General features: G+C 34.7%; 3 protein-coding genes across 4 annotated transcripts; 1 reads left to right on the forward strand and 2 right to left on the reverse strand.

The window, feature by feature from the left end:
- Positions 1–4,168: 4,168 nt before the first annotated feature.
- LOC121318143 (kinesin-like protein KIP2) lies at positions 4,169–5,303 on the reverse strand. The gene is made up of 3 exons (XM_041254508.1): positions 5,221–5,303; positions 5,046–5,106; positions 4,169–4,815 (listed from the first exon to the last, which is right to left on the reverse strand). The coding sequence occupies exons 1-3, from the start codon at positions 5,256–5,258 to the stop codon at positions 4,570–4,572; spliced, it is 345 nt and encodes a 114-aa protein (XP_041110442.1). The 5' UTR covers positions 5,259–5,303; the 3' UTR covers positions 4,169–4,569.
- A 104-nt stretch (positions 5,304–5,407) lies between these two features.
- Positions 5,408–6,619, reverse strand: LOC121318142 (kinesin-like protein KIN-14R). The gene has a single exon (XM_041254507.1). It carries the CDS (start codon positions 6,274–6,276, stop codon positions 5,641–5,643), a length of 636 nt encoding a protein of 211 aa, XP_041110441.1. The 5' UTR covers positions 6,277–6,619; the 3' UTR covers positions 5,408–5,640.
- A 7,016-nt stretch (positions 6,620–13,635) lies between these two features.
- On the forward strand, positions 13,636–23,632 carry LOC121318144 (interferon-related developmental regulator 1-like). 2 transcript variants are annotated; one of them, XM_041254509.1, is made up of 12 exons: positions 13,637–13,880; positions 16,575–16,679; positions 17,516–17,597; positions 18,886–19,010; positions 19,268–19,425; positions 19,999–20,049; positions 20,141–20,319; positions 21,049–21,157; positions 21,352–21,486; positions 21,741–21,869; positions 22,547–22,642; positions 23,184–23,632. In XM_041254509.1, exons 1-12 carry the CDS (start codon positions 13,847–13,849, stop codon positions 23,271–23,273), a joined length of 1,293 nt encoding a protein of 430 aa, XP_041110443.1. In that variant the 5' UTR covers positions 13,637–13,846; the 3' UTR covers positions 23,274–23,632. The 2 variants fall into 2 exon arrangements, with proteins under 2 accessions (XP_041110444.1, XP_041110443.1); XM_041254510.1 differs by lacking the exon at positions 22,547–22,642 and having other exon boundaries at positions 13,636–13,880.
- The last annotated feature ends 562 nt before the right edge of the window (positions 23,633–24,194 follow it).

Genomic DNA, 24,194 nt, shown 5'->3' on the forward strand with positions numbered 1-24,194 from the left:
AGGATATGGAGTATTTGGCAAACATAATGCAAATTGCTTCTCTTTATCAGCTGTTGTGCCAAATCACTTCCTTGTGTTAAATGTATTTTTGGTCAAATAATATGTTTTATAAAAAACAAGCTGCATTACAAAATTCTTACTTGTGTGTCTTGGTTGGTCTTTCTTATGATACACATGGATATGCTCTGGCTAAAATAAAGACTGAACTTGGTGAGTGTAATTCCAAAAAACATTTTACAGTACATTCATTTGGTTTTATTATCTCTATTTACAACCATTATTTTTTTTAAAAACATTTAAGTTCAAATGTATTTCCTATCAAATTCTAGCAGTGGTTAAAATGGTTTTCCTGTTTGAGATTAATTAATTGCTGTTATTGTTGCATTCTTTGAACTTTGACAGGTTTGAAGTTCTACCTGCAGGTGAAATTAGTAAACTTCATGAGAAGAGAAATCTATCAGTATCAGTGTTACAGATGCAAAGAAAAGTTTCCCTCCAAAGCTGAAGTTCTGAAGCATATCATGGATGCAAAACATTATGGTGCTGCAATTTAAATCCACATGGGATTAGCCTCATACTTTTATTTTTTCATTTGTTTTTCATTGGTTTGAGCAATACACGATAAGCATGAAATCCATGTTTGAGATTCATTGCCATCAATTTAACAATGCAATATATATTTTAAAGCAAGTAGCACATTCATTGCCATCAATTTAACAATGCAATATATATTTTAAAGCAAGTAGCACATATTTCAAATACAAAAACTTTTGACAACCACAGGAACAAACAAGCAACTTAAAATAAAAACAAACAGATAAGTAGGCTGGAAAGTAAAACAATGTGTGATAAGTTTGGCTGAAAAAACAACTTCAGTAAATATGAATGCACATGTTGCCTGTTGGCCCCCAGTACCTTTCAGATAAGTTTGTTGTGCTTCATATGCTGTTACACCTAGCGATTTCATCTCTTTAAGATTTAAGAGTCTGCACCATTTAACCATGCCTTGCACGTCACACTTGACCTGTATATTCTAATGTCAACACTACAAACAGACAATCTTGCAGGTCATGCTGCAGTATCCATTTCAGAACAGAGAGGACATCAATCCTAACTTTTAATATCTATGATAAATATGTTTAAAATGTTAATTGATGGTTGTCATCGTGGCTACTAACAGTTGTAGATTTTAATTTTGAAATGCTTAAAATTGAAAAGGCATGTACATTAGTACATCACATCCACGTAGACTGCAGCTTCTTTTCTTCTGCCATTCCTTAGGTATTACTTTACATCCTATGAAAATGATGCCATCCTTTGTGCCCTGTCTGACAGTGAGAGTGAATCAGAGACTGATAATCAAAGCAAAGAAATACATCTACAGCCAGTCTTTGCAAGAAAAAAAGCTAGGCTGTTTAATAATGAACTGGATTACCAAAAATATTTTACCCATTCAGTTATTAAATTAGCCCCTCCTTCAGAACAGACATTGTAGCATGTACAGTATTGCTCTCCTACCTTTCTTTATAATATAAATTGATTGGCCTAACCTAAAGTTTATGCAACAGTCTGGATCATAAGTGTTTAAGCCCTTGATAGTAAGCATTCAGAGCTGATCAATATTAACCCTGCTTTGACAGTGTACGTGATTTATCTGGCTGCATCTGTGAGGTTTATTTGCTACCTAAGACTAGTTTTAACTAATTAGATTGTATGTAAAAAATAAATAAATAAAAATAACAATAATACAAAGAACAAGGAAACATGCTGACTAATTGATTCAAATGTTTATTAAAGAGCATAGAGATTAATGAAAATCAAATTATGGCTTCAAACAATTTGGGATTCTTTAAAAAACAGTATTACTCAAATCTGACCTGTCACTTTTAATTATCGGACTTCACTTCTGTGTTGTGTGTTACATGTTGCGTAGCTTTACCCAGTGCTACCTGTTGAACTGATGAACCAAACTGAAGGGTGGCTATAGTCTCTTCATAATTTGGCACATCTAGGCTGATGTTTAGAAACACGCAGGCCTTTATTGGAATTGAAAAGAAAGAAATTATTAGCCCATTTTCAGCCATAAAGGCATGACAATAATAATTCATATACACGTGACACCAGTTAATACAATCACAGAGTCATTTACAAAGTAAAAACAGCACGTGATTTAAGTCACAATTTGCGTGAATGCATAGCTCTCTTAGAAACCATACCATCAAGGACAATAGAAGCAAAATAAAATTCCAATTAAAATCAACTAGTTTTACGGACAGTTTCTTAAAAAAAAAAAAAAAAAAAAAAAAAAGCATAAATACATAGTCCAGTTTAAGCTTATGTTATAACATAAATATTACCTTGGCATCTCCACTGAGGCCAGGCTGAAGCAGCTGTGTGAGTTTCGAATTTCTAAAAGGCACATGAAGGGCATTTCCTTTTATAGCTTTAAAAACCTAAAAATGGAGAAAAAAATATTTTAACCATTCAATTATAAAGTCTGTATCTTCATACAGAATGATCCTTCAGCGTAGGCTTTGTAGCATGTACAGTATTATTCTTCCACCTTTCTAATATCAAGTGTAATTCTCTGCTATTTAATCTCAGTAACAGGAATTCATCAGCATCCTAGCTCTTTATCTAAAAATTCTAGTTTTCCTTATTCGAAGGTGTGGCCGGACTATTGACATTAATGTTACCTGTTATCATGCCTGTGAAAAACCTGTTCTGCTTTTTTGAAGATCTCTGTATTTCCTTTAATTTTTAAATAGTAATGGGCGGACACAAATATTGATATTTTGATATGATAGCGATAATAATTATCAAATCATAATATCGTGGGATTAAAATTTTTTAAAAATCACTGTTGCTCACAGAGACATACTTTGTATTGCTAATACTGCAACAAACGCTGTATAATCGTTTATTTTATATTAACATACAACAAACCAATCATTGTCACTAGGCAAGCACCACACACAAAAGTATTATTTAACCATTTTATTCCACTAATTTGCGTTTAGGTACTAAATGCTATTTGCATGCTGCATTAAGCACTATTGGCCATCTGTTTTGCATTGTTTTGAGATATGCGCATGCATCAACAATTCTCATATCGTTGTCCACCCCTACTAAATAGTTATTTTGGTCACTTAATGTCTTTTTCTGTTGTGTTTCTGAAAGCCACTTTTACATTAAAATTATACTTTACATCTTTGGGAAAGACAATAGCGTTGTATTCCTGACTGGCACATGACAATATTTCTGTTGAAGGTACACTACCAGACTCAGAGAAGTCAAAGATGTGTTAATAGCTGCTGCTTCCACAAGCCTCTGTCCCAGAGCTTCAGATCTGGAGATGCGCTCAGAGCCGGCTAAGTCACACAGTGTGAGTGTACCATGGGACTTGACTCCAGACACTTTGTCAGTTCCATCCACTCTCAGTATGAGCACCAGGTGAGAACGAGAGCTGCCAGCAGAATAAAAAAAGACAAAGAAAATCAGTTTGACAGTTGGAGGCTATTTAAACAACAGATTGTGTAATGCATATTGCATCACTTCAAATGCAGTTTGAAACTCATGAAACTGTTCTATGCTGTTGATTACAAGTTTAATGAAAACCATGTTTTATTTAATTCACAAAGACACTCAAAATAATCTCACTATATTTTCACAACATTAGCTTATTTGTCTCAGAACCATTTAATATAATTGTAGAGAGTTATGAGGGTAGTAGCCCTTTTAGCATGCATCAGCATTTTTACTGATCAATGCACTATATCAGTACTGAGGATGGGATGTTGTGACCAGGCTGGCTGAGTTGTGACGTCAGATCCGGAACAGTAACACACAGGACAGAGACGTGGAGTTTTGGTGAAGCTGAGCGCTTGCGCTCAGCATTTAATAAATGAACAAACAGAAAATAAAGATGCTGAACAAAACAGAACACGACACTTGAGCCAAAATAGACAAACAAAATGAACATTCACTAACAAACGGCACAAACACTAAACAAACAAGTACCGTGCTGGTCCTCCAGCACGACATAGCAATTGCTTACTTTTTCTCTCTGTCACTCTCCTGTTCTTTTCATCCTGAACACACAACCTTGAGTGTACAAATTACACTTTATAACACTCATGCTCATAACCCATATTTATATCCTGTGTATTTTATACATAAACACCAACATTAACACACTACATACAATACTAATAAACACAAAGGGATGGGACACTCCGCCACAGATGTGTACACACATAAAAGTATACACACAGGTATTGAGCCCATTGACTAAACACACACCTTGGGATTTTGTAGCACATGAAGTAGGTTGTGGCTTAGTTCTGCATTTCTACTTTTGATTCATGTGACAAGACATCTTATCCTGTGTACAAATATTATCAAGTGAATAGAACACTGACGAGGAAAATTTTAAATAATAGCAACTGTTAATAGAAAATTCATTTTTTGATTTACATTAATACATTGTGTGATGGTGTCTCTTCTTATAATATACAATTTGGCCCAAGCTCTTTAACACAATAAGAAACACCCTAACTTTGTTTTAACCTACAAGAAACTGTAAGTAACGTAGTTCTTTTGGTACCTTGCTATGTTCATTTTTGTAGAAGCAACTCTCCTATTTTTTTCTCCAAGGCGTGTGATGCTTTTAATGTCTTCCTCTGTTTTTACTTCAAATTCTGTCAAATCAGTAACTACGACTGTTTTTCCCTGGTTCCTTATTTCCAAACTACTTTGGGGGATTTTTGAAAGAAGGTCATAAAGTTTTTCATTGTAAATTTCCAGCATGGAGATCTGCAAAAGAAAAACAGAAGTGTGTTGTGTATTATGCATTATTCTAATTAATGCAATGTTTAAATGATTCAATGTACAAAAGGTTGTTTCATGTTCGTTGTATTTATTAGAAGATTTGTGGACTTTAACAGGGTTGTACATTTTGCAATTAAACAGTAAATAGTGCAAATACACATTCAGTTAAAGAAAGATGTTATTATATGCTTAAAGAAAAAAAAAACGTACAGTACCTTAAGTTTGTACATGATCATGGGTCTCTCATTGCATAAATGTAAAAGTTCCTTGATTGACCTGCATATATAATGTGTCAAACAATAAATACTCACTGTCCTCAATGACATGTATATACTGTATACTCCACTTACTAAACAGACTAATCAGTAAAACTAATTTATTTGTAAATACCTGATGCTTACTCCAGGATTATCTTCAGAACCCATCATTGTATAAGTCTTTCCAGATCCCGTCTGACCATATGCCAGTATGCAGGTGTTATATCCATCAACACAGGAAATGATAATGGGACGTGTTCCTTCAAACACTTCTTCCTATAAAAGTGTGGATAAAAAAGGGTACTAAAGTATTAACCTGTTTAGAATAATGTATGTACGAGTTAAACTGAACATATTTATGTCTTGTAAAATGTCATTGTTTTTCCATGAAAGTTGACATTTTCTTTAACTACAATATCAATAATACTGTAGCTGCCCTAACTCAGTAGAAGGTATTGTAATCTGTAACTTTTTACAAGGCAGTATAGAGTCAGTATGGCGCTAGTCCTTTCTGACAGGTGAGCAATATGTACAAAACTATGACTTGATATGGCTATAAGTTGTTACACATTACCTGAGTAGTTCTTGGAGAATACACTTTATCAAAAGCAAACTTCTTCTTGCTGCCTTTATACATTAGTACAAGCTCTTCATCTGATGGAAGGATAAGGCAACTGGTGGTGGGCGAGTACCCCTTGCAGCGACAGAAAACACGGACATTCCCACACATCTCCTGCAGCCTGTTGTGAAGCATCTTCCTTGCCAAAGCCTCCTTCTTGTACAGAGAGCGCATTTCCTCAAGCTCTTGGGTTGAACTTAATGCAGCGTCCATCAGATTGAACACTGGGTTCAACAGCTGCTTCATCAGGAGCTCCATTTCAGAAAACCTAATTTTCAAAGTGGAGCTCAGCTCTTTGTTGGAAATGTTTAAGGCCTTGGTTATTTTGTTGGCCTCTAGCAGTATTTCAGGCTCAATAAATGACCCAGCTTTTTTTATGATCACCTTCCCATGTGATGTCTTGTGTCTCAGGTTATACATAGCTTTTATTTTGGCATGGGCTTCCTCCTGGTCAATCTCCAGCTCAGCAAGTCTTTGGGTTAAAGGGTGGATCATTTCTGACATGTGGTCGTTCACTTTCTGAAGGCATTTATTTCTCAAGAGTAAGTTTTCTACTTCATTGCATTTCATTTTCAATTGCTGTTTCAGGTATTCAATAGTCTGTTCCTTTTCTAGATAATCCCTTTAAAAATAAAAAGGGTGGAGTCATAAATCACTTCATGTAACACAACTCATATTGTTATATTATACAACATTCAGTAATCATAATTCAATGTCTCTTCTAACCTAGAAATACAATGCAGTAACATTACCTGGTTTTAAAATTACTTTGTAACGTAGAACACTAAAAGACCAATAGAAGGTAAGATATAACATGTTTAGTACAATCCATGAATATTTAACTAAAGAAAGGAACCTGAACTTTGTAGTTCTTCCATGCACCATTCTAAGATGGAGTAATTTATCTGTGTGTGTGTGTGTATCTGTGTCTATATATATATATATATATATATATATATATATATATATATATATATATATATATATATATATATATATATATATATATATATACAGTGCCTTGCAAAAGTATTCAGACCCCTGACCAATTCTCTCATATTACTGAATTACAAATGGTACATTGAAATTTCGTTCTGTTCGATATTTTATTTTAAAACACTTAAACTCAAAATCAATTATTGTAAGGTGACATTGGTTTTATGTTGGGAAATATTTTTAAGAAAAATAAAAAAACTGAAATATCTTGCTTGCATAAGTATTCAACCCCCACACATTAATATTTGGTAGAGCCACCTTTCGCTGCAATAACAGCTTTAAGTCTTTTGGGGTAAGTATGTACCAGCTTTGCACACAGTGTCGGAGTGATTTTGGCCCATTCTTCTTGGCAGATTTGCTCCAGGTTGTTCAGGTTGGTTGGACAACGCTTGTGGACCGCAATTTTCAAATAGTGCCACAGATTCTCAATGGGATTGAGATCAGGACTTTGACTGGGCCACTGTAGGACATTCACCTTTTTGTTCTTGAGCCACTCCAGTGTTGCTTTGGCCTTGTGCTTGGGATCATTGTCCTGCTGAAAGGTGAATTTCCTCCCAAGCTTCAGTTTTTTAGTGGACTGAAGCAGATTCTCTTGCAGTATTTTCCTGTATTTTGCTCCATCCATTCTTCCTTCAGTTGTAACAAGATGCCCAGTCCCTGCTGATGAGAAGCATCCCCACAGCATGATGCTGCCACCACCATACTTCACTGTAGGGATGGTGTGTCTTGAGGCATGGGCAGTGTTAGGTTTGCGCCACACATAGCGCTTTCAGTTTTGGCCAAAAAGCTCTATCTTGGTCCCATCTGACCACAAAACCTTTTCCCACATCGCAGCTGGGTCACTCTCATGCTTTCTGGCAAACTCCAGACGTGCTTTCAGATGGTACTTTTTGAGTAACGGCTTCTTTCTTGCCACCCTCCCATACAGGCCAGTGTTATGCAGAGCTCTTGATATGGTTGACTGGTGCACCATTACTCCACTCCCAGCCACTGAACTCTGTAGCTCCTTCAAAGTGATTGTTGGCCTCTCTGTGGCTTCTCTCACAAGTTTCCTTGTTTGAGCGCTGAGTTTTGAGGGACGGCCTTTTCTTGGCTGTGCCTGGGTGGTGTGATGCAGCTTCCACTTCCTGATTATTGATCCAACTGTGCTCACTGGGATATCCAAACACTTGGATATTATTTTGTACCCTTTCCCTAATCTATGCATTTGTATTACTTTATCTCTAACTTCTGCAGAATGCTCTTTGGTCTTCATTTTCCTTCAGATTCACAGCCTTACCAATGATCCTTCAACAGTGGGGTTTTTATCCAGAAAATGTGACAGCAACTTTAATGGTTCACAGGTGGAGGCCAATGGTAAGGTAATTGTGTCCTCGTTAGGGCAATTTCTTTCATCAGTGCAAACTGGGAGCTTCCAGCACAGGGGTTGAATACTTATGCAAGCAAGATATTTCCCAACATAAAACTAATGTCACCTTACAATAATTGATTCTGAGTTTCAGTGTTTAAAAATAAAATATCAAACAGAACGAAATTTCAATGTACCATTTGTAATTCAGTAATATGAGAGAATTGGTCAGGGGTCTGAATACTTTTGCAAGGCACTGTGTGTATATATATATATATATATATATATATATATATATATATATATATATATATATATATATATATATATGGGTCTTATTTGTATCTGTTTTAACATGTTGAAAAGAGAATTAGACAATTAACAGCTGGTGAATCTTATAATAGCATACCGAAAATAGTTAGTGTCTCTGAAATTCTCCACCCCTTCTGGTGCTTTCAAAAGGCTGTCTCCGAAGATTGATAGAAAAATCGAAATGACTGCATCGGCATCATACTTGCATTGTCTGAGCGCTGCAGTTATTTCTTTATAGTCCACCAGACCAGGAAGAGCTTCCTGTAAAAGAACAGGTTATGTGATTTAAGTTTTATCTCATGCAAGTTTTTCCTGATTTAAAAAGAAATACTTATTTTATAGTCTGTGCATTTACAACAATACAAGTTAAGGATCATACAAATGCTGTCTAACAGGTTTCAATCAACACATTGTGTTTGGCAGTAGTACACTTGCCACGGCTGTACCTCCCTTTACTGTTAAGTTGACTCTGGGGATGAAACAAGCTCACCAGTTGCAAAAACAAACAAACACAAAAAAACAACAACAACAACATTGTAGAATGCTTTTCAAAATTCATTAAAAATAAACATTTTTTACCTTGATTTGCTGAACTCTTCTTTTGATGAAATCTACGTTCATTTCCCACTGCAATGGCAACACTAGCCACGTTCCAGAGTCAGAATGAAAGTATTTACAAATGTTTACTCTCTCCTGAAAGAATTAAGAAAGAAAATCAAAACCAAAGTTTATAGAGCTTTTAAACATAAGGCTTTACATTAAAATACATTACCTCAAACATGTAGGTCATGACCATTCCTCTTCCTGGTATGTAAAGCCCACCAGTACGTTCATCTTCCATAAGACTTGGGATCATGTGTTTACTTTCTGAGCTGAGGGGTTTATTTGACACCTGGTAGATACATGCATTTATTAATCAATGATGTGTCCTTACATTAGCTCATTTTGTCTACACCAGTGTTATAGATTTTGTGACCTAATTTTCTTACTTCATTATTTCCATTAATGAATCTTCCTTGGCTATACCAATCCTCAGGAAAAGGTACAATTCCCTGGTAATGTAGAGAAATAAATCAACAAACGTTTTTGTAATTATATAAATGCTAATGGTGACATTCAAGAAAGGGGCCTACCTTAGTATCATTAAAGTACATCATGATTCCATTTTCAGTAAAACAAGTATAAAGGCTTCCGTCTACATGGAGAAAAGTGTCAAATGCCATAGACACCTCTACTGGTTCTGTGATTGGGATTGGGTAGGTCTCCTGAACTTCTGCAATAGAGTGTTCCTGAAATTATATATACTTGGTTATAAAGATGCTTATTTAATCTGAAATAAATCTTTACAACTTAAAAATAGCTATATAGCTTGTTTGTGTCCAAGAATAACCACTGTATTTTACTTTGGCTAGTTAATATAATATTAAGGATTAAATAAACTACAAGGTTAATGTCCGTCCATCCCCCACCCCCCACCCATCCTTTTTCCCCACATTTCTTATTTAGAAACATGTATTTTGTCATTTCATACTCACATCCTGGGTTTGTTTTTTAGTGTCTAACGTATCTTTTAACAATTGTTCTATTGTTTCTATGGCCTGGTCCTCCTCCGGTACCTGCCTCCTCCTCTTCGGTTTGCCTTCAGGTGTTTTCAGATTTACCTAAAAAGAGCATTTTAAATACATATGAGCTGCATTACCTTTCTCCCACACCATGTTCACTGAGCAAATCCCAACAGATACAATCAGGTTCGCAAATTCCACATTGTCATTTCAAACCCAGGTGGAGATGAACGATAATCTAGTTATTACGATTGCTAATGATTATTCATACTTACATCTTGTGTTTCGTTGTTTGTGTTAAGGGTACTTTTTAACACGTCTTCTATTTCTTCGTCTGTTGTTCCCTGTTTGTTGGCGTTACCCATGTTAGAACTGTCTAGAACTGTGGTCTCACTTACTGAAGCAGCACTTCCCATCTTAAAATCAGTAAATAAATACCTGTAAAATAAAATAATTTAGGTTTGTAAATCGAAAACTAACTAATGCGTGATTGAATATTCAAAAAGGTCAATTTACCAAGTTATTTAAATTGCACCTACTAACGTGTTTCAAAGGTTCATTTTCTAATTTGTGTCTATTTTGTACTATAAAAGTTAGTTATTATACCATTTCTAGAACGGAAGTACTAAGTAAATAGCCTATTATTCTTTGTACATAACGTTTTAAAACTAACCTACCAGGTTATCTTGGCATTCATTATGTAGTTAGTAAAATGTCAGTGTAATAAGAGACTATTAAGTATAAATTATACATATAAATATCGGTACAACACTTACTGTACACCTAAAGTAAGGTGTGTGTACAATTGTAAATAGCCAAAACACTGTTGCTAGGATGGAAAAACAAAAACTACATTAATTATATAAATAAACAAATAAACAAATACATAAATAAATAAATAACCGTAATCTTATCTCTGGTAGCTACTAGTAACACAATTTCACCTCTGGTAGCTACTAGTAACCTTTTAAACTGAAACAGCTACACAAGTGTTCGGGTAGCAGTGTTTGTTGCCTTAGTAACATGTACACTTCAGCACGTCTGCATTTCAAAGCATATCAATCGCATTCAACGTTGGTAAAATAATGGAATGCACGTTTTCTCAAATCTGCGTTCCATGATGAAGTAAAAACAAAAGGATAACCTGCGCGCAACGCGCATATATATATATATATATATATATATATATATATATAATCTATATACTATCTATATATATATATATAGTATATATATTAGATTATATATTACTCCTTGTGTGTGTGTGTGTGTGTATATATATATATATATATATATATATATATATATATATATATATATAATATATATATATATATATATAAAACAAGGCGGTATGGTTCAAATCGCAGCACAGCCACTAACTCAATGTGTGACCCCGGGGAAGTGTGCACATCTTCCTAGTGAGGAGCACTCTTATATGTTGATACACTCTGATGCATATAGTTCACACACCCTAGTCTCGTATCTTAAAGCGCTTTGTGATTGAGGTCCACCATAAAAGACGCTATATAAAAATAAAAGATTATAATTATTATATACCAACAGTGATTTTCTTGTAAGTGTATTTCATCGTGTCATTTAAACCCAGGAATGCAGATTCCTTCCTACTTCACACATATTGTGATATGTACCAACTATACACTCGAGTTGCATTAAACGAGACGAATTGTGCTAGCTTTGAACAAAACTAGTTGAACGGTTTACTGAACATTCCACGAACATTTAAAATATGTTCACTTACTAATATAAACACATCCTAAAATCCTAAAACAAAACGGCAGGATCAGCCATTTTAAAAAGGGAGTTCATGTGATTTGTGTTTCTTTCTAAGTAAACACACCCTTATCATCATCATCGTAGTAGTAAATAATAATAATAATAATAATAATAATAATAATAATAATAATAATTTATCGAAAATGGGGATGGGGGGGGGCAATGAGAAATATATAAATTATAGGAGGCAATGTGGTCTGGTGGTTAAAGTCTAGGGCTTATAAACAGAAAGTCATTGATTCACATCCTACCTCTACAGTTTATTTTTCAGTTCCACTAACTTTATGTTTATTCTGTTGCAGCCCAGGTCCATCCATGGTCTCTTCTGGGAGCTGCAATGAGTGTGTGTTCAGTGGCTGTCTTTGTAGCCAGAGTTACATCTTTTTAGAAAATGCAAAAAAAAAAAAAAAAAAAGTTTTTAAAATAAATTCTTCTTTGTAAAGGTTGTTGGAGTTTTGTTTATTTTGTTCAAGGTGGATCCTTAACTGTGTGTGTATATAAAAATGTATACATCTAGTATTTGACTGCTGTATATTCAGACTTCAAAATGGCCCTGTTAACAGATGTTTCTCTTGCCTTACTCGCATGTATGTGCCCTTATTTCAAGATATGGTCATTCCTGCTCAGGATTTCATTTAATGAACCTTTTGCAAAATAAAAAAAAGCTCTTCCAACTTCTCTTTTTAAATAGATTTTATTTTTTATTCCACTGTACGATATGTAATATATTGGCCATGAACCTACGTTTTAACTTTGATAAGAAACGAACCAAGTCAAAAGAGCTGAACAATCTGCTGTATGATTATGCTTTGGCAATGTTTCTTATTGGGACAAACTCCTCAAGTTGTCTATTATCTAGCACATCAACTGAAGGTTTTATGTACCCACCAGTATGTGGCATCACAAAAAAAACACACTTGACTGTGCATTAAGAATAAGGACTGTTGCTCTAGTTCAATCTGAAAACTAATATTGTCAAAAAAAAGTATCATTACACACAGTTACATTCCAAATTATGAGGCTGTCTAGTCTGGTGGTTAGAAAAAAGGGGCTTATAACCAGTAGGTCCCCAGTTCAAATCCCAGCTCAGCCATTGACTCCCTGTGTGACCCTTAGTAAGTCACTTAACCCTCTGGTGCTGTCTTTCAGGTGAGACATTGTTAAGTGACTGCAGCTGATGCATAGTTCACACACTGTAGTAAGTTGCCTTGGATAAAGGCGTCTGCTAAATAAACACATAATAATAATAACATATCATTTATTCATAAACTAAAATGCTTTAGTCTGTGATACACAATAAATTGCACTAGTCTACAATATGTAAAAGGAAATGTAAAGAAACAATACTCTTGTTGGTGTCATGTCACTGTGCATTTAGCATCTATAACAGTCTGCTGTTTTGCCATCATCACTGAAACTGCCATGTTAACAAGAAGTCCTGTGGTACCGTATAGTACTTATACTGCAAAGTTACTGTATACAAAATACTGCAGTACTGGTATCCAACCCCTTTTTAAAAACGAATTAAACAATTTCCAGTAGTAATACACGCTTTTATTGTAGTAAAACTGCAGAACTACATCATACACTGTATGGTTAATAGTAATAGAATTATAATACTGTTGTGTACAGATACCGAAGCTTCTTATTATTGTCAGAAGCCCATGTGTGAGACTGCGCCCATCTCATAAAAATGTAAATTGGCATTACAGTTGTCCTGTACCTACATCAACTATGCTATTACTTATTTATATGCGGATTACTAATAAAAGTATAACAGCATAATACCATTCTGAAATTGCATCACAGTTCCAACATAGACAGCAACACCATGTCTTGCTAACTGATTGGTCTCTGAAATGCCAAACACTGGCGTTTTTCACATCAAAGCACCTCCCTTTACGTCTCACATGTCTGCTTTATATAAAACCCTTTTTGCTCAACCCTGGTCTTAGAGGGAAAATGTGTCGTTTTTGTTCGCCGACTTTTACCAGGATTTATTTTTATTTTTCTCTTTTAGCGGTGCCATTTGAAGATTTTCATTTGAAGAGCCATTATAATAAAAACTGTTTGTCAGTTGGCTGATTTTTGTTTTAGTTTTTAATCATTTGACTTTCTTGCAAAAATGCCACGGTCCAAGAAAAGGAGTAATAAAGGAGGTAAGAAACCTAGTTTTGACCGGTTTTTCTCCATCCCGAGTAACAGCAGTGCACTCTGGGAACTGTAGTCTCGTGCACGAAGGTGTGCTGTTTAAATTAGTGGAGCGCGAAGGGTAAACGAACTTCATTACCCACAACATTTCATGGCCTGTGATGGTGGGTTATATATTTTAACTGGTGTCAGCTGTATATTATTTAAAATTAAATATCACAATAATTATTTATGTAAAACCAATGCGCCTGACATCCATCGGGAGAATTCCTATACATTAGAGTGACATGTTTGATAGGCCAAATAGTGGTGGGTATAGTGTAAGTGTAATAAACTGTTTCCCTTTTTTATGCTTGAGAAGGAAACTTCGGACACAAATGACATTGAAAATGGCCATCAAATAATTAGCTGACAGATATTACATATACGTTTTTTTTTTTTTTTTTTTTTTTTTTTTTTTGGTTTACTCTTGTTTTGTTGGGAGCGCAACATTGGCGAATGACACGTCACAGCTTATCTATTTGTATTTGTACAGTCATCAGTATCAGTAATTCCAATATTATGCAAATGCTGGTAACATTCTGTAAAGTATACGTAGCTAACCATATTCAAAATACAAGTACGTTATGTTTCAATTCGATAGGAGCTCTTCTGCGTTTCACCATATGGTAATCTGTAAAGTAAGGCCTCATATGTTATCTTTCCAGACCTAGACTAATCCTAGTTTGGGCGTTACTGGCCTAAGATAATTAGCAGTCGGTACTGCATGTCAGTAACTTATTAGAAATAGTTTTGTTTCTTCTTCTTCTTCAGTCTCTCCCCTAATCACATTTTCCGACACAATTGTCAGGGACCAGAGATGGGTGACAACATTTAAAATATAAATCTGCTACAAGTATGAGGGCAAATATACCCGTTTTAAGCACCCAAATTTTCCATTATGAACAAAATTGTTTCAGGATCTGCCCTTGTTTGTTTTCACATGTGGTTAAGGTGTGACGTGCCACTGGTTGGCTCTATTCACAGTGAGAGCTGTTTCAGTGTTTTTAACATTGCATGATCACACTCGAAACAATGTTTAATTTAAGAAAAATTGTCAGTCTGCAAGTTGATAATACCTTGCTAATGTTAAGTAGTTGCCAAAGTTTTAAATGAACTTCTCTGTGCTGTAGCTTGAGATATTCATGCATGTGCCAAGAATTGACTGTGTTTATCTTGTTTGTAAATATGCAGACATACTGCTGTGACCTGCAAGTACAGCACCAAATATGTCTAGCAGGGAGATTTTCCCTGAAAAAAAGTCCTGTGGGTAAATTATTTTCCGGTCCTTCATTTTTCATAAACTGTTTTCTCTTCTTTGGGTTTCTTGTGATGAACAACCTCTGCATTGTACTGTCAATATATATATATATATATATATATATATATATATATATATATATATATATATATATATATATTACATTTTTTTAAAATACATTTGCTGACCATCACTTAGTCATCTAAATGTTTTGATCGATCTCAAAAGTTAAAAAAGTACCTAACATGTACAGTAATAGTATTACATTGAAGGTTGAATTGGTAATTAGATTAGACTTTTTTTCATTTATTTGTGCTAATCAAGAAGATAAATTATATAACCCATCAACATAGTTTTAGAAAAATAGATGCCAGAAGATGCTGTAGTACTTTTTCTACACCAGGCACATTAGAAAGAACTTTGAATTTAAAAAAACAAAAGAAAAAACATCCCGTCAAGTACAAGTTTGTTTTCTGTTTGGTATGTACTGGCACATTTTGAACAGTTACATACTTTTTATTCATATTTGGAATCTAAATTTCCAATTATTTTGATATCGTAAAAATGCATGCATGATCCAACATTGTCAATTCTTGGTAGATTTCTTTCTCTTTTACCATGATCCTGTGTCACTACTTAAACACTCTATCAGAACAGTTCTTTCAAACCTGAATTATGAATTATGTATGAACAATGTTTTCCTGAATTACCATAAATCTAAAACAAATGCCAACGTTTCTTTTGAAGCTCAGCTTGATACATCTTAACACTTAAATTACCGAGTTGAAGTTTGCTGTTTTGAGTTTATTGAAAATATTTGTAATGCAGTTATTTACGGAGCAGGCAGGTAGGATCCTGAAAAAGACGACAGGTAGCGGAACCAATCGAAATGCTGAACTCTGATCAATAAGGTTGGACTGAATAATATTTGTGAATTCAGAATATGAGATGGGATAACCTATGTGAAACAAAAATAACTGGTCAAAACTGATTTGTGACCAGTTAACAAATATCAAGACAATCATTATGTTGAAAAAGATATTGCAGGAATACATACAACAAAGTAAGAAACCAGGGAAAATAATGCATTGTTTCAAACCCCACAGCCTGTTTAATAACACGAAGTGCAGATTACAATAATGTGAGAAATCATAACACCAACCCAATTCTTTTAACTATGCAGCTTTCCAAGGTAGATGTGGTACATGACTTGTTAACAAGGTTGATATACAATGTAATAATTAGTTTCAACTAAAACAGGATAGAGCTCCTGGTTGAACCAATTACAACTGGTTGATCACTGTGATTTTATACTTACAGGTTTCCAGATTGTTTGTTTGTGGCATGCCATATGTTTGTAGCAGACATTTTATTTCATGTCGCTGAATGTATTTTTCTTCAGGAGGACAGCCTAGAGGGGTGCAGCCTTTCAGTGATGAAGATGCATCCATTGAAACATTGAGCCACTGCAGCAGTTTCAGTGATTCTGCCAGTGTAGCTGAGGAAGGTACATTATGTATTCACTTTCTTAAACAGAGACCTTATCCTAGCCAGTACAACCATATCTTGAATGTTAATTTTTCATATGTCTCTTCTGTGATCAGAAGTCATTTGACTAGGTGTCACCTGTAGCTCTCCAAGTAAAAGGCATTCTGTGAGTGCAGAGTGAGTCATGTGAGTGTGGTTTTCATTTCTTTTTCTTTTATTATTTAATTAAAAAGACAAACCTGGTCATATCTGCAACTTGGCTCCGTCGGGTTTCAAGCCACGCATACAAGAGTTACTGTACTCTAAACAGATATCAGTGTTTTTGTGTGTGTGTGTTTTTGTTTGTTTTTTCAGTATGAGAGCCACTGTCCTTGTAGCAGTTTACCATAGTAAAAACATAGCCAAGTGCAATAAAGCACAGTGAAATCATGGTAAAGCAAAGATACGCATATTGGTAAACATGGTAAAACTAGGGTACATAATGGTAAATGTGTAGTATAGCCATGGAAAAACAATGGTACACTTTTGTAAGGGTGGGGACAATGATCTCTGGTCACAGAAGGAGATTCTGATATTGATGGGTTCTGTTTATTCTCGGTCTTCTGAGCAACGTAATCAGAGTTTTATATCTTGGACTTTGATGTTGTTAATCCAATTTTGTGTTAATAGCTGTGGGTGCTGGGGGAGCAAAACTTTTATATTTTTCTGTATTTTTCTGTACACACTGGCACTGATACAAACTACAAAGGGCTAAATCACTTATGTGAAAAGCCAAAGCAGCATGATTTAAGCATACACTAGAAACCATTAAATGTGTATTTTAAATATAGCTGTCATGCCTTTATACTCAAACAGGAGGTGATGTTTGTGAAGAAGCAACTCAAGAAGATTTTGAGTACAAGTTAAAGGGATTTATTGACAGTACAATGGATAAAAGGCAAGTCCAATTTACAAACTGTGAAGCCGGTCATTTTTTTCCCTAAGCTTTCAGAATAGAGTAAGTGTTCCGAAATATTTTTTTAAAATATATATATATATATATTGATGTTCTGAGTCCCTGTAAACTGTATATACATATCTGGTGCTCTCGCTCGCCATATATGTTTGTTGAAAATAACACACCCATAGTTATTCTTTTTGTTGTTAACATCCTGACAAGTTTTTACACTTGTACATTTTTATCTGTCTCAAACTAAGGTATTTTCAGGATGGCTGCCTAGTGGACTCCAGTATTGTCACTGCCTGCACCCCGGCACCTCTCTCTGTACAAATTAAGCACTGCTATGTTTTATACCTGTAAAGGTTATGGAACCCAAATAAAACAAGAATACCTTTGGTACACAGCACTATGTACTGCTACTGGTGTAGGAGTAAATATAGTAGCACTAAACTGTATATATTTAGGAATGGGCAAGAAAAGTAATACATTTTAGTTGTAATGCAGGCGCTGTATAATTTTAAGTTTCTTAAATGCATTTCTATTTTAGATGTATGCATGGTATTTTGGCTAATAATACACATTGCTGAATTCTGTTCCAGACAGGATGTTGGGTGTTGAATTGACATTTTCTTGTTATTATTTCCCTCTCCATGCTAGTAGACTAGTATGTGACTTCATGTAGTCAAACAATGATCTGATCTGCAAGCTCAGCAGCTCTCAGTTTACAGCTGTAGGACTTCTTTGCCACCCTGATCAAGTTGTAGCCGCAGAAATAAGCTTCAATATACGCTTCCCTCAAATACCGTAAAAAAAGCAATAAAAAATTGCACCTTTTGAAAAACTGGTAATACGGTATGCACTAGGCAGCCATCTAGAAAATACCTTTGAGACCGAATTAAACAGGATGATGAAAATGAACATGACAGTACGTTATTTAAACAGTTGTAGGGACATGTAACGCTATATTTTTCGGAACCCCGCTACTTACACTTTACCCCCATGTCGTAACTCAAATCACAATGCCATGGTTACAGTTGGTTTTCTGACTGGTAGCTCAGTTTTTTATATTTTAATTCATCATATAGTTCAAGACAAAGTTAATTTGGAAACAGAATAGGATTTTGTTCATTGGTGAATACATTCTAAATGTTTTACACTTGAATTCAAGTAAAGCTTTGTGTTCTTTTTTGTGTTTTTTAAAAAGGAGGTTGATGTACTATATATTGCTAAATTTGTGATAAAGCTTCTTTTTGTGAAGCTGAATTGTAAAACTGTATGCTTACAGCACCAAGGCAAGACAGAGTGCTCTCGGAGGACTGAAAACTGCCATGGCATCCAAAATACTGTATGAATTTATCCTGGAAAGGAGAGTGACAATAACAGACACCATTGAGCGCTGCTTGAAGAAAGGTCATTTACTTAACTGATCTGCTGGGGAACACCCTGCCTTTTTATTGCATAAAGTTATATTTTTATTTAAATTGTATTGTACCCTAGTTCTGTATCAGAAAATTGGCCTAAATCATAGTGGGAATCATTACTTATAGGTGCAGGTTATGACAGGATCCTAGTACATATTTCCACGTTCTGCATTAAATGTTAGTCTTTACTGCTTATTTTTATTTCTTTTTTGCGTGTGTTTGCTGACTCTGTTCTGTTTAATTCAGGCAAAGGTGACGAGCAGTGTGCTGCCGCATCATTGGCCTGTCTCCTCTGCATTCAGCTGGGAGCTGGGATTGAAAGTGAAGACGTTTTCAAGACCCTGAAGCCCATTTTTAAGAACATTCTTGCTGATGGAACTGCCAACATACAAACCAGACAGGCTGTACGTTTATTTAGAATTGTTTTTTTTTTGTTTGATTTTGTTTTTGATTCAGGTAGAGTTAAGTAATTCTAATATTGTTACAGGTCAGTTTTTTCTAAAAATGTTGACTTTGTACTTCATAATATAGCACAATGGGCCTGTTTTTTGTTCTGCTTGCACCAGTGCAAAGTTTGCCTCCACTAGATCAGGAACTGGTTGTACCTGCATTTCAACCGATTTATATTCTTCACTCTTTGGAAGATGAGTTACTACAGTACTCTTTACAGTATGTAAGCAATAATATCCAATACAGCTTTACCAGGCATTATGGACAATTTGGGTCAAGGAGGCCAATCAGTAGGGGAATCGAACATAGCAAATGGAATCTGCAAAGAGTTAGTAACCATGGTGTGTAGGAATTATACCAGGTCTTTTTTTTTTTTTTATCATGTCCAAAAACATGATTCTCCCAGCAGTTAAATCTCTGGTTAAGGACCTGGCCTTAGTTGGCATAAATGGCCCAAAACGTTGTTAATTACCAATCCAAAGTGGCATTTTTAATGCTTTTTAATGTATTTTTCTTTCTTTTTTTAGTGTGCAACCAGTTTGGGGGTTTGCAGTTTGATTGCTGCAGATGATATTTTGGTAAGCATTTACAAGTCCATAATTTCAACGCATAGCTGGTTAACTTGAAATGAGCTGTTCTCATTGTGTATTTATTTTGCTTGTACACTAGGATGTCTATGTAACTATGGAATGCTTTGAAAGCCTCTTCGCTAAATCCTATGTGAAGGAAGATGGGTCTCGTAGCGTCTACAATGCCCAGACTACAGCGCTTCACATCAGTGCTCTTTTGTCATGGAGTCTACTGCTGACCATTTGTTCCAACACTGAAGTGAAAAAAATTCTGAAAAAGTACGTCAGTTATGCTCTTAGCTCAACAAATTACGTATTATTTTGTTTCTGTTATTTAATATTTTACAGTATTTGAAGAATTGCAGTATTATAGTAATGATTATAGTATTTGGAGATTTGGTGAAAAGAATTAGAACATTTTTAAACCAGTGGGAAACGGAGTGATCTACAGGATAACGATAATTGAAGTTTTGCTCATTTACTGTTGCAAGTCTGATTATTTTATTAGCCAGAGCTTGTTTGGGGCTAATTTTAAAAATGTGGAGTCTACAGAGATTCCTACATTTATATTTCAAATTCAGGTTGTGTTCTGAAGTACAAGATGAATAAAGGCTACACCACAAACGTTCATTGTGTTCTGTGGTTATTCCACAAATGGCTGTGGGTTGTTCACTGCCACCCTCATCAGTGGAATATGCACAGCACTCCATGAATGTTCCTAACAAGCACAGCATATTGAAAAGAAAGTGTGTTTAAATCTAAACGTAGTACAAAAAAATGAATCAATACATTTTAAAAAGTTATTCGATAATATATCACAAAATTTGTTGTGTACAACATGAAATATCAGTCACCTATTCAATCTTTGACAATTTCTGCATATTTTTATAATTCGACAGATTTTTACTACTTGTATAATTGCGTTTGATTTAGTGACAATTATTCTTCTAAAGCATATGCCTGATATTGCATGTTGTAGAAATCGCTCAAAATGAACTGTGTTTTCAGACACTTGCCTAAACTCCCCAGTCTGTTGGATTGCGATGATGTAAACATGAGGATTGCTGCTGGAGAGACCCTTGCTCTTCTGTTTGAGTTGGCCAGAGATGTAGATGCTGTAAGTTTACCTGCTACTGTATCCATGGGATTTACTGTATATTGGATATTGTACCACGCCTTCAGGGTGTCTGGTAAAATGTATTGACATTACTGTATCTTTATTAATTTAAGACTAATCCCAATTGCAATTAAAATTCAACTTTTGAATGTGTTATCGAAATGTGAATGTACTTTTGAACGTGTTTCTATTAGGAGTTTGAATATGAAGACTTGGAATCTTTATGTGCAAAACTGAGAGCCCTTGCCACAGATGGGAACAAACACAGAGCCAAAAATGATAAAAGGAAGCAGAGGCCTGTCTTCAGAGATGTTCTAAGGGCTGTAGAGGTATGTTTTTTGTATTTCCAACTGTAAATTATTTTACTGATGTATATTAAAAACATAAAGAGGTGTAACATTGGAAGCTTGCAAGACAGCCATGTAACTGGGTTTGTGGATTTTTATTTGATTCTCTTCTGGTGTTGCTATAGAGCTGTTGGGTGATAAACGTTCAAACCTAACACAGGATAACTTAACTTTTTTGTAAATCATTTTATACTTCAGTGGGAGAGTACAAGCTAATGCTGAATATATTGGAACAGGAGGGAGAATTTCAGACAGAGATGATCAAGTTTGGAGCAGAGCGCATGTACATTGACAGCTGGGTAATTAAGAGGACCTACGATGCCTTCACAGAGTTTGTAGGATCGGGAATGAATTATCATCTACAGGTGAGTTGTAGACGAGGTCTATTATCTTCAGTTTTACAACTTTTTTTAATGAAAACAAAAGTACACCCTGCACTGTGTACTTTTCTTTCCACAAACGTCCCGAAGTAAATGATTTTTTAATTCATTTAAACCGTTGGTGTATATGCAAAAAACAACAACTTTATTTGTGTACACTGCAGTTTTATATCGCCTTTCAAATGTACAGTGGTTTGCAGAAGTGTTCACCCCCTACCAATAATGTCACATTTTGTTGAATTACAAATAATGTATGCACAGTTTTTCAAACCAATTGCAATGTCCTCCCCCAGCTTTATTTATTTATTTTTTTTTTTTTTGTTGTTGTTGCATTTTCTAAGTTAAACAGCCTTCTTTTTTATATGCATAATAATTATACAAGCTGATTTCTATAATTGGCATTTTAATTTTAATCTCTTTCTGTGGGATTTCTATGGTATTACTCCATTTTTCATCTTGGGATAGTCAGTCTAATACTCAATAATATTCCTCGCTAGAATATATACAGTATTTCAACACTGTAACTGTTAAAATTAAAGAAATAAAGGGTGGTATGAGACTGTAAAAGCTGTCCACCTTTTTTATAATTTTTGGGGTGGTTAATCCAAACTTGAATTTAATAATAATGATTACAATGTTTTATCCCCCCCACCCCCCAACAGTCTAATGAGTTTATAAGAAATGTTTTTGAGCTTGGACCCCCAGTGATGGTTGATGCTGTAACCCTAAAGGCAATGAAAGTCTCCCGTTTTGAGAGGGTAATGTTTCAAGTGATTTCCATTGTACACTTTGGGCTGTTGTCCATTATATATACTGTGTGTGTGTGTGTGTGTGTGTGTGTGTGTGTGTGTGTGTGTGTGTGTGTGTGTGTGTGTGTATATGTATATATATATATATATATATATATATATTATATATATATATATATATATATATTTTTTTTTTTTTTTACATAAGCCTTATGTGTCAGTGTAAATTGTTTATATAATATAAATTTGAGAGATGGGAACTAAAATTGTTTCACAAACCTAATACTGTAATACTTCACAGACTAGAAGAAATAAAACGATGTATATGTAATAGTGTGGGTGTGGGTACATTGTAAATTCATATCTTGAATGATTAAGTATTTGGGGCTTAAAATATTGATAGTAAAGGTGCCATAATTTGTTTCTACGGAGAAAATGAGAAAACAACTTAGCTTTGTAAGGTTGAAGCAGTGTGGTGTTCTATGTGTGCATTTAAAACTGATGTATTTATTTCATTATCTAACCTTTTTTTTTTTTTTTTTTTTTAAAGCACTTGTATAATGCTGCTGCCTTTAAAGCTCGGACTAAGGCTAGGAATAAGTTTCGGGACAAAAGGGTGGACATCGGAGAATTCATTTAAACATCTATAGGTTTCAGCACATCATTTTAACTCGCCTTATTTAAAAAAAAAAAATCCCTCCAGGATTACATGCATTTTTCTACATATTTATTTTGAGATGTACCTCCATATATATTTTCTCTTTTTGTAAATAGGAAGGATTTGTGAAATGATTGCATGCATTTGTAATTTGGTCTAATGCTCATATTGTCCTACGTATTGTGAGTGTATTTAAACTAAATAGTACTATCCTTTAGTTAGTTTTTTTTGTAAAAAAAAAAATAAGTCTTGTGTGTTGTTTCTTACTGATAACTTGTGTCTGTGTTTTGTTTGTATAATGTGGGTAGACAATAACATGACAATAAACTTTAGAACCATCATTGCACTTTGCATTCTTCATTGTTTGTTTTTGGTGTTGGTATATTGGATTTATACAGCCAAAAGCCTTTACTATAGGGCCAAAAGGCCTTCATGTGGAAGGTATGTTTGCATAATTGTGCTGACTTTTTTTTCCCACAAATTTTAGTTATTATACCCATAATTCTTTATATAGGCTTTCTTAAGAAAGTGGCAAATGAAACTGGAACACATGTAAATTAGTGAAAACCAGAAGAGATCTGTACTGTACTGTACAAAAAAAAATTATCTAGTGAATATTAATTTATTGCTAGAGTTTAGTATATGAAAAATGAAACTTCAAATTTGATACATCTGTTTATATGCTTTTTGAAGACTTCCCTTTAAACACATAAGGGGGATTTTTGCTGGAACACCAAGCTCAAATTAATCACAAACATTTATGGAAATGATTTACAAAACTGACCTAACACAGGTTTCTCAGTTTGTCACAACTCAATAGGTCAGCTTGACACAAATACAGTCTCTCATCAGTTTTCAGTCATTCCATAATTTCTTCTTAATTATTTACATCAGTAATGTATT

Source organism: Polyodon spathula, chromosome 7 (genome assembly GCF_017654505.1).
Source record: "Polyodon spathula isolate WHYD16114869_AA chromosome 7, ASM1765450v1, whole genome shotgun sequence".
Lineage (NCBI taxonomy): Eukaryota > Metazoa > Chordata > Actinopteri > Acipenseriformes > Polyodontidae > Polyodon > Polyodon spathula.

Excerpts from the sequence above, each read along its gene's own strand:
- LOC121318142 (XM_041254507.1), bottom strand. The coding sequence starts at position 6,276 with ATGAAATGCAATGAAGTAGAAAACTTACTCTTGAGAAATAAATGCCTT.
- LOC121318144 (XM_041254509.1), top strand. The coding sequence starts at position 13,847 with ATGCCACGGTCCAAGAAAAGGAGTAATAAAGGAG. Across the intron at positions 17,598-18,885 it reads GACAGTACAATGGATAAAAG|CACCAAGGCAAGACAGAGTG; the intron begins GCAAGTCCAATT and ends GTATGCTTACAG. Across the intron at positions 21,487-21,740 it reads ATGTTCTAAGGGCTGTAGAG|GAGGGAGAATTTCAGACAGA; the intron begins GTATGTTTTTTG and ends ATATTGGAACAG.
- LOC121318143 (XM_041254508.1), bottom strand. The coding sequence starts at position 5,258 with ATGATGGGTTCTGAAGATAATCCTGGAGTAAGCATCAG. Across the intron at positions 5,107-5,220 it reads AATCCTGGAGTAAGCATCAG|GTCAATCAAGGAACTTTTAC; the intron begins GTATTTACAAAT and ends TTATATATGCAG. Across the intron at positions 4,816-5,045 it reads TGATCATGTACAAACTTAAG|ATCTCCATGCTGGAAATTTA; the intron begins GTACTGTACGTT and ends TTTCTTTTGCAG.